This window comes from Diaphorina citri, unplaced genomic scaffold (genome assembly GCF_000475195.1).
Source record: "Diaphorina citri unplaced genomic scaffold, Diaci psyllid genome assembly version 1.1 scaffold560, whole genome shotgun sequence".
Taxonomy (NCBI): domain Eukaryota; kingdom Metazoa; phylum Arthropoda; class Insecta; order Hemiptera; family Psyllidae; genus Diaphorina; species Diaphorina citri.
Window position 1 is genome coordinate 86,125 of NW_007377994.1, and position 9,489 is coordinate 95,613.

The 9,489-nt window shown below is 40.1% G+C and overlaps 1 protein-coding gene and 1 long non-coding RNA gene across 2 annotated transcripts in view; both read left to right on the forward strand.

Annotated features, from left to right (window-relative positions):
• The window catches only part of LOC103510107, a 2,427-nt gene extending 567 nt beyond the window's left edge, over window positions 1-1,860 (forward strand). The window contains exons 2-3 of the long non-coding RNA XR_003391766.1: window positions 718-804; window positions 1,821-1,860. This is a non-coding gene — a long non-coding RNA (uncharacterized LOC103510107). The remainder of the gene's footprint in view (window positions 1-717; window positions 805-1,820) is intronic.
• Window positions 1,861-2,977: 1,117 nt separating this feature from the next.
• On the forward strand, window positions 2,978-4,010 carry LOC113465286. The gene is made up of 2 exons (XM_026824253.1): window positions 2,978-3,326; window positions 3,453-4,010. The coding sequence occupies exons 1-2, from the start codon at window positions 3,010-3,012 to the stop codon at window positions 3,742-3,744; spliced, it is 609 nt and encodes a 202-aa protein (XP_026680054.1). The 5' UTR covers window positions 2,978-3,009; the 3' UTR covers window positions 3,745-4,010.
• The last annotated feature ends 5,479 nt before the right edge of the window (window positions 4,011-9,489 follow it).

Consider the following 9,489-nt stretch of genomic DNA (forward strand, 5'->3'; position numbering starts at 1 on the left):
GCTCTGTGTATCGGGAAGCTCGATACTATAATAGGTATATCACTCCAACAACATAAATCAAATCAGGGGAAGTAACGCCATAATGGAGTTCATTCAAACTTGTAGTACGTACAGTATGAACAGTATCACTTTGTCCACAGTGTAATATCTCCTTAGTTCAGTTGTTTAGTAAAATTGATCCGCCGCTCCAAACCCACAATCGAAGTCCTCAAGAAAATCGACTACTCCAGGTGAGAAACGATACATACTCCAGGTGAGAAACGATAAATACTCCAGGTGAGAAACGATATATACTCCAGGTGAGAAACGATATATACTCCAGGTGAGAAACGATATATACTCCAGGTGAGAAACGATATATACCTACTCCAGGTGAGAAACGATATATACTCCAGGTGAGAAACGATATATACTCCAGGTGAGAAACGATATTTACTCCAGGTGAGAAACGACATATACTCCAGGTGAGATCGAGTGAAATGAGTTCCTAGTTTTATCAAACCGTAACTCCCGTGAAACTCCATTTCTTTTCCCACAATATGTCAGCAGTACCTATGGCACAAACGTATCAATCTTCCCGAAGCAGATATCTAAGGCCAACCACTCATTATCAGGTAGACCTGACAGGCACGGCTGAAAATGGTCTCTCTCTCCCTCCCTCTCTCTCTCTCTCTCTCTCTCTCTCTCTCTCTCTCTCTGATTGTTTTTCTCTTGTAGATGCCAACAATTCCTATGGACATTTGGACAATTTGGATTTCGGTCACTTCCAAGGCAAATCATCAGAGTGGGGTCAGTCCATAATAGGTAAGAAGAAATAATCATGTTACTTTAAAGACCTAATAAAAACAGATAAAGAGATGAACTTTCTTTTCTAGTGAGAAGTGTTCTTCGGAGTGGCAAGTAGGTAACAAGAAATGTAACATTTTATGTAACAAGAAACCTTTGGATCTCCACCAATGTCGAGTACGAATGTTGGACCTAAAGTTACAAAAAAGTCCGCCTTGAGGAGGAATCATGTTCATGAACATCATTAATTTAATCGGATAAATTGTCTTTAAGATTTAATTTAGAATATGAAGAAAACAAGATAGGTAACATAAAAAATCTCTTCTAACTTTGAAGCAGCTGGTAGGGTTCCCATGGCCGCTGCCGAGTTACACCGCGGAATAGCAAGCTGAAAATGTCCGTCTGTCAGGTATACCTGATGAGGACACACACTGACTCTATCAGGTCTACCTGATAGCGAGTGCAGGCTCCTCCTAGTTCTTGGGGTTTCTCAAACTGCTGTTCAGTGTTGCATTCTTTTCGGTGCAATCATCATTGTACAAACTTCTTCCACAGAAGTGAGCTGAATGTAAATCCAGCATACAGTTCTCAACATTTCCACACCACTTAACCGTTCCATCAAATCAAATCAAATATTTTTATTGTGGTGATATACAAACATGTATGTACACAAATTTTTCCTAATGCTAACTGTTACACCGCGGAATAGCAAGGGATTATTGTATTCTGATCTTCCTCTATGAAATACCGCAGTAATACATATATAGCTACTTTGTCAAATCAAATCAAATCAAATATTTTTACTGTGGTGATATACAAACATGTATGTACACAAATTTTTCCTAATGCTAACTTATAACTAACTTAATACTTAATATTACATAGAGTTCTTGGGGTTTCTCAAACTGCTGTTCAGTGTTGCATTCTTTTCGGTGCAACCATCATTGTACAAACTTCTTCCACAGAAGTGAGCTTCCATTTAAAACTTTGTTTGACCCAAACAATTCAACACCTTCTTGTCTGTCCGTTTTCAGAGCCGCCCAAAACCTATGCACCGCACGTACCTACATGTGTTCATTGAATTGAAGAATGATTGGGATTTCGAGATGAGTTTGGTTGATGTGATTTTATCATTAGGTAAATTTTAGTAGTGATGGGAGGAGGAGGGAAGAAGAAGAAAAAGAAGAAGAAAAAAAGAAGTTGCTCTACATGTAGGTACTTTTAGACTTTAGGAACATCAAGTAACTGCACTTAACAAGACAAGATTTCCCATCAGTCACATGTGTTCATGGTTTCCCTGTAGATCCTACATACGATGATAGTGAAGATGTAAGTGACTACGGTTTCGTCCATCATGAGAATATAACTACTCGACGCCCTACAACTTCCCCCATCACACGGAATTTCAATTTCCCTAATCACATGGTGTTCCTAGGCCCCACCATCACAGTAGATATGGATGTCTTGCTAGGGCGGAATACCAGACCTACCCGCACCACACCTACACGACGTACCCGCAGACGCCGACCCCGCACCACATCCAACTCAACCCGAACCCCAACCCCAACCCCACCTTCTCCCATCACATCTAAGCCGAGCCACTGGACCATCATGGAGATGGAGACCTGCAAGCATGGACTCTGATGAGCTCAGTTGATGTGATTTTATCATTAGTTAAATTTTAGTAGTGATGGGAGGAGGAGGGAAGAAGAAGAAGAAGAAAAGAAGTTGCTCTACATGTAGGTACTTTTAGACTTTAGGAACATCAAGTAACTGCACTTAACAAGACAAGATTTCCCATCAGTCACCTTTATTTCATTTTCTGAATATTTCTTGTTTTTGAGGGATAGACAATGTATTAGACATTACTTTCTGGACTTCATTAGATCATAAACAAAACATTGGGCGATTGGGCTTCAAGGGTTTCATCCGGTAGAACTTGGGCAACGTATACCCCTACCGTCCTTCCATCGAAAAAAAGACTTCGCAGAAATCCTAGACCGGAGCTCAAGCAACGTCAGGAAGTGTCCATTTCCAAATTGTCGCATTATAAACAAAACATTGGGCAATTGGGCTTCAGGAGTTTCATCCGGTAGAACTTGGGCAACGTATACTCCTACCGTCCTTCCATCGAAAAAAAGACTTCGCAGAAATCCTAGACCGGAGCTCACAACCCCAACCCCACCTTCTCCCATCACATCTAAGCCGAGCCACTGGACCATCATGGAGATGGAGACCTGCAAGCATGGACTCGAAATCAAAAACAACCGCAGAGACATGCTCAAACTCCGCTCTGTTTTCAAACTCCTCAAGTCAAACCGGACGCGCGTGACACGCCGGACATACGCTAAGATAACAACCACATGCCCTGCAGGACGTGCGCGACGGACGAGGAAAACTAGAAGACCCACCATGGCGGAACCTCGGCATGACACGCATGTTGTACGGAAGCGACATGTAAATGGAAACCAACATGCTAACAATCGAATCCTGGGCAAGCTGAAGAGAGTGATGGACAGTAATGTTCTGAGGAAGAAGAGATCACGAATAGCAAGGGATTATTGTATTCTGGTCTTCCTCTATGAAATACCGCAGTAATACATATATAGCTACTTTATTTGACCCAAACAATTCAACACCTTCTTGTCTGTCCGTTTTCACAAGAGATCAGTAGCAAACCAACACAGAGAACAGTTTGACACCGGCATGAACAACCCGATTGTGAATATAATCCGAGAACCAAGTCTCAAACGAAAGAGAAGACATTTCGATGAGAGTGAATGCGAGTTCCTCTCAAAGGGAACCAGGGATAAAGCAAGAGATAAAGCATATCGGAGCTATGAGGATTATCTGAAGAAAACCAAGAAGGAATGTGATGAGGATCGGGTATGTCGTCTCTTCAAAGAGGAACTGAGGAGAGAAGACAGCTTCGATGGAATAGGAGGCCATTGGAACTAAAATGTATACGAGTGACCTGAAACCTGCATCTTCGTTCAAAACAATTAGAAATATGTAGGTATTGGAATATCAGAGCAACTTTTGTTGTCGATGGTGGGCTTCAAACCCGGGGCCTTTAATCCCCAAAATAACCATTCCATGTTAAAATTTTAACGCCAAAATTTGGGTATGGTTAAAAAGGAAATGACACTTGGTTGTAACCACCTTGTGGGAGGTCTCATGTATTGGACAGGATCAAATAAAGTTAAATTCATTGATTTCATGAATATACCCTCGTTTTTTGAATACCTACCCTCGTTTTTTATCTCTTCAAAATCGGTATGTATAGGTACCTAGGTAGGTACTACCCAATGGTCAGTAAACCGTAGAACTCACACAGAAAAACCCCCTCCTAGTAATCCCAATAGACTTGGTAACTTGGCGGGGCGAAGCGCTACCGCGCTCCTTAATTATCTCCTATTGTCTCCCCTAATAATAAAAACTTTAATGATTATAACGATATGATTATGATTATAGGACATCGGTTTAATATCGGATCTTGGGCATAATAAGACCTACAGAGGAGACTTAGAATGTTCCCCAGGTGTGAGTTGTGAGGTCCTCGATGGAACATTGCAGATGATTCTTCTTCTTCTCGTTCTTGTTCTTCTTCTTCTTTCGTCGTCGTCTTCTTCTTCTTCTTCTTCCTTCTCCTCCTTCTTCTTCTTCTTTATCTGAGTGGTCTTGGTCCTTCTTTCTGTCTTTCTTCCTTTTCCTTCCTTTCCCATCTTTCTGTATGGCTCTCGTTAGTCTCTTTGCCTGTGCCATAGCATGACCCTCTCATCGTATGATAATATGCCTCCCATGATAAGACGAGGATAAGAAAAGAAAATCCACGGATACCTACATCAGGGTTCTCAACACACAAAGTCAGCTATTCCCCAAATGACAATCAAAACACCTTTTGCCCTAACCATACCAAATATATACACAGATGCCAGAAGCAATAAAGATATCAATGGGTCTTTCTTCCTTTTTCCTTCTTCCTTTCCCATCTTTCTGTATGGCCCTCGTTAGTCTCTTTGCCTGTGCCATAGCATGACCCTCTCATCGTATGGTAATAATTATGCCTCCCATGATAAGACGAGGATAAGAAAAGAAAATCCACGGGTACCTACATCAGGGTTCTCAACACGCAAAGTCACCTATTCCCCAAATGACAATCAAAACACCTTTTGCCCTAACCATACCAAATATATACACAGATGCCAGAAGCAATAAAGATATCAATGGCGATCATTAAAAAATAATAAACCCCCTATTGAAAATCGAAGTTCATTAAAATGTAAAACACCTTTTGCCCTAACCATACCAAATATATAGGTACACAGATGCCAGAAGCAATAAAGATATCAATGGCGATCATTAAAAAATAATAAACCCCCTATTGAAAATCGAAGTTCATTAAAATGCAAAACACCTTTTGCCCTAACCATGCCAAATATACACAGATGCCAGAAGCAATAGAGATATCAATGGCGATCATTAAAAAATAATAAACCCCCTATTGAAAATCGAAGTTCATTAAAATGGAATTGAAACCTAATGAACCGCAACTAAATGCAAAAGCCACCTAGTGAAATTGAGATGCATTTGAACAGATTTATTAAGTATAGTATGTGTGAACTCGAAAAAAACTGCCTCCGAATACTGGGTTACCAAATCTGAGCGCACGGTAGTGCGCCAGGCCAAGTTCCAGTAAGCACGCCTGTGTATCTAAAAAAAAAACTGCCTCCGAATACTGGGTTACTAAATCTGAACGCACGGTAGTGCGCCAGGCCAAGTTCCAGTAAGCACGCCTGTGTATCTTTACACGAACCGATTCGGCAGGTTTTTCTCACCTTCAAAGAAAAAAAACTGCCTCCGAATACTGGGTTACCAAATCTGAGCGCACGGTAGTGCGCCAGGCCAAGTTCCAGTAAGCACGCCTGTGTATCTTTACACGAACCGATTCGGCAGGTTTTTCTCACCTTCATAGATCAGTTTCCTCTAAAGATAAACTTTTGAAATTCAGGGCACATTAGGTAAGGTACATAAACATACCTTGAAAATTTCAACTTGGCTATGTTTTCTACTCAAATAAATAGGTACCTTATGAAACCTGAAGGAAAAACAAAGCCAAGTTGAAATTGAGAGAAGACTGAAGGAATTAAAATTCAGCATTTTCAGCAGGCACGAAAAACTGGGAATGCAGACTTGGCCTTAATTTTCTGATATCACCACATTTATAGGCCGACATTTTTGGATAGGAACTTGGCCTTTTTTCACATTTGTGTTTTTGTGGGTCTGGGGTAGCTTTAACAATACTACATCATTTTTAGAATCTTCCTTTTAAAGACCATTACAAATCTTCAGAAAGTATACGGTTTTATTTGTAGATTTGTACCATACTGTACGAGTTAAGAAAGGCGCCTTGGTACCTTGAAAATTTCAACTTGGCTATGTTTTCTACTCAAATAAATAAATAGGTACCTTATTAAACCTGAAGGAAAAACAAAGCCAAGTTGAAATTGAGAGAAGATTGAAGGAATTATTAAAATTCAGCATTTTCAGCAGACACGAAAAACTGGCAGACTTGGCCTTAATTTTCTGATATCACCACTTTTATAGGCCGACATTTTTGGATAGGAACTTGGCCTTTTTTCACATTTGTGTTTTATTATCTAAGTAAGTTCAGAGTATCTCGCCTAGAGATGTTTTCCTAACTGCGTGTGCGGTAGGAATAGGTTCTATAACATGGCGTGGTGTTTCAGTAACAATAAATAATAGGTAGAGGAACACACGGGGCAATACGGTACATCGGGGCAAAACGATCACCCGCTCTTTTTAGGAGCTAGAAAGTGCTGAGCTCTCTTGGATGGACTAGGAACTATTCCTGCAAGTTTTGTCTTTGTTTTGATCCGTGGTTGATTCTTTTATCTTTTGTTTTCGAAGGAGGTCTCATGTATTGGACAGGGTCAAATAAAGTTCAATTCATTGATTTCATGAATATATACCCTCGTTTTTTATCTCTTCTAAATCGGTATGTAGGTACCTAGGTAGGTACCACCTAATGGTCAGTAAACCGTAGAACTCACACAATTCATTAATTTCATGAATATACCCTCGTTTTTTATCTCTTCTAAATCGGTATGTAGGTACCTAGGTAGGTACCACCTAATGGTCAGTAAACCGTAGAACTCACACAGAAAAACCCCCTCCTAGTAATCCCAATAGACTTGGTACCTTGGTAGGTAGGAAGTAATGAAGTTTCTTCTTCGACACCACAGCATATTTTTTGTGTAAAGCACATTGCATATATGCAAGTAGTTACCGGGCTCAACTTTATTCTCCATCTTTTAGATTAGAGCCCGTTCCGACTTGCTGTGAGTTTTACCCGATTTTTTTTCCGCATGTCCTACATGCAATGTAATTTAATGAGTGTTCCCATTACAAGTGAGAACGGGCTCCTATACGGAAGCAAAAAGATTGAAAGTTTTCCCATTTATAATAAGTAAAAGGGTCTCTCTCTGGGGCTTGATCTTGGAAGTAATGAAGTTTCTTCTTCGACACCACAGCATATTTTTTGTGTAAAGCACATTGCATATAATATGCAAGTAGTTACAGGGCTCAACTTTATTCTCCATCTTTTAGATCAGAGCCTGTTCCCACTTGCTGTGACTTTTACCCGATTTTTTTTTTCGCATGTTCCACATGCAATGTAATTTAATGAGTGTTCCCATTACAAGTAGGAATGGGCTCTTATACGGAAGCAAAAAGATTGAAAGTTTTCCCATTTATAATAAGTAAAAGGGTCTCTCTCTGGGGCTTAATCTTTCCATACACAAAAAGCCCAATCCGAGGCTTAGGTGTAGGGGCTGGACAGCCCTAAAGTATGGGTTAAGCTTCTACGGGGCTTGATCTGAATAGTAGGTAATTATTATCCTCTACAACTACCTGAAAACGGCTACTTTCCCTGTCGCGTATAATATCTCTAGTAGCGCGGTAAAACTTTCTTGACTTGGCGGGGCGCTTTCCATACACAAACAGCCTAATCCGAGGCTTAGGTGTAGGGGCTGGACAGCCCTAAAGGATGAGTTAAGCTTCTATGGGGCTTGAGCTGAATAGTAATTAATATCCTCTACAACTACCTGAAAACGGCTACTTTCCCTGTCGCGTATAATATCTCTAGTAGCGCGGTCAAACTTTTTTGACTTGGCGGGGCGAAGCGCTACCGCGCTCCTTAATTATCTCCTATTGTCTCCCCTATTAATAAAAACTTTAATGGTAATTATAACGATATGATTATGACTATAGGACATCGGTTTAATATCGGATCTTGGACATAATAAGACCTACAGAGGAGACTTAGAATGTTCCCCAGGTGTGAGTTGTGAGGTCCTCGATGGAACATTGCAGATGATTCTTCTTCAAATTATCTCCTATTGTCTCCCCTATTAATAAAAACTTTAATGATAATTATAACGATATGATTATGATTATAGGACATCGGTTTAATATCGGATCTTGGGCATAATAAGACCTACAGAGGAGATTTAGAATGTTCCCCAGGTGTGAGCTGTGAGGTCCTCGATGGAACATTGCAGATGATTCTTCTTCTTCTCGTTCTTGTTCTTCTTCTTCTTTCGTCGTCGTCTTCTTCTTCTTCTTCTTCCTTCTCCTCCTTCTTCTTCTTCTTTATCTGAGTGGTCTTGGTCCTTCTTTCTGTCTTTCTTCCTTTTTCCTTCTTCCTTTCCCATCTTTCTGTATGGCGCTCTCGCTCTCGTTCTTGTTCTTGTTCTTCTTCTTCTTCTTCTTCTTCTTCTTCTTCTTTCGTCTTCTTCTTCTTCCTTCTTCTTCTTCTTTCTCCTCCTTCTTCTTCTTCTTCTTTATCTGAGTGGTCTTGGTCCTTCTTTCTGTCTTTCTTCCTTTTTCCTTCTTCCTTTCCCATCTTTCTGTATGGCTCTCGTTAGTCTCTTTGCCTGTGCCATAGCATGACCCTCTCATCGTATGATAATATGCCTCCGTCCCTTATCCCAAGGGAAAAATCACAAAAAAAAAATCATTTTTTGTGATTTTTCTATGTGACCACTATAACAGGTAAAACAGTTATTATACATGCAGATTAGGAGAGAGCCATCCCCCAAAAAGTTAGAGAAATAGCTTAGGGGATGAAACCATGTATAGTTTTTTAAGAAAAATAAATGTAAACAATTCAATTCAAATTCTTCTTTCGTCGTCTTCTTCTTCTTTCGTCGTCTTCTTCTTCTTCTTCCTTCTCCTCCTCCTTCTTCTTCTTCTTCTTTAACTGAGTGGTCTTGGTCCTTCTTTCTGTCTTTCTTCCTTTTCCTTCTTCCTTTCCCATCTTTCTGTATGGCCCTCGTTAGTCTCTTTGCCTGTGCCATAGCATGACCCTCTCATCTTAAGATAATATGCCTCCCATGATAAGACGAGGATAAGAAAAGAAAATCCACGGATACCTACATCAGGGTTCTCAACACACAAAGTCACCTATGATTTTGGTTCTCTTAACAAATAAACCCAAATGTTTGATACATTTCATCGAGTGCTATAGAGTTAATCGTGACAAATTTGATATTGTTAAGGATGGGTAGCAGTTGATATGATTGTGAGTTAATTATAAAAATTCATTGATTTCATGAATATACCCTCGTTTTTTGAATACCTACCCTCGTTTTTTATCTCTTCAAAATCGGTATGTATAGG

Bases quoted from the DNA above. Each gene is read 5' to 3' on its own strand.
- LOC113465286 (XM_026824253.1), top strand. From the start codon at position 3,010: ATGGAGATGGAGACCTGCAAGCATGGACTCGAAATCAAAAACAACCGC. The intron at 3,327-3,452 runs ATCACGAATAGC...TTTTCACAAGAG, and splicing joins AATGTTCTGAGGAAGAAGAG to ATCAGTAGCAAACCAACACA.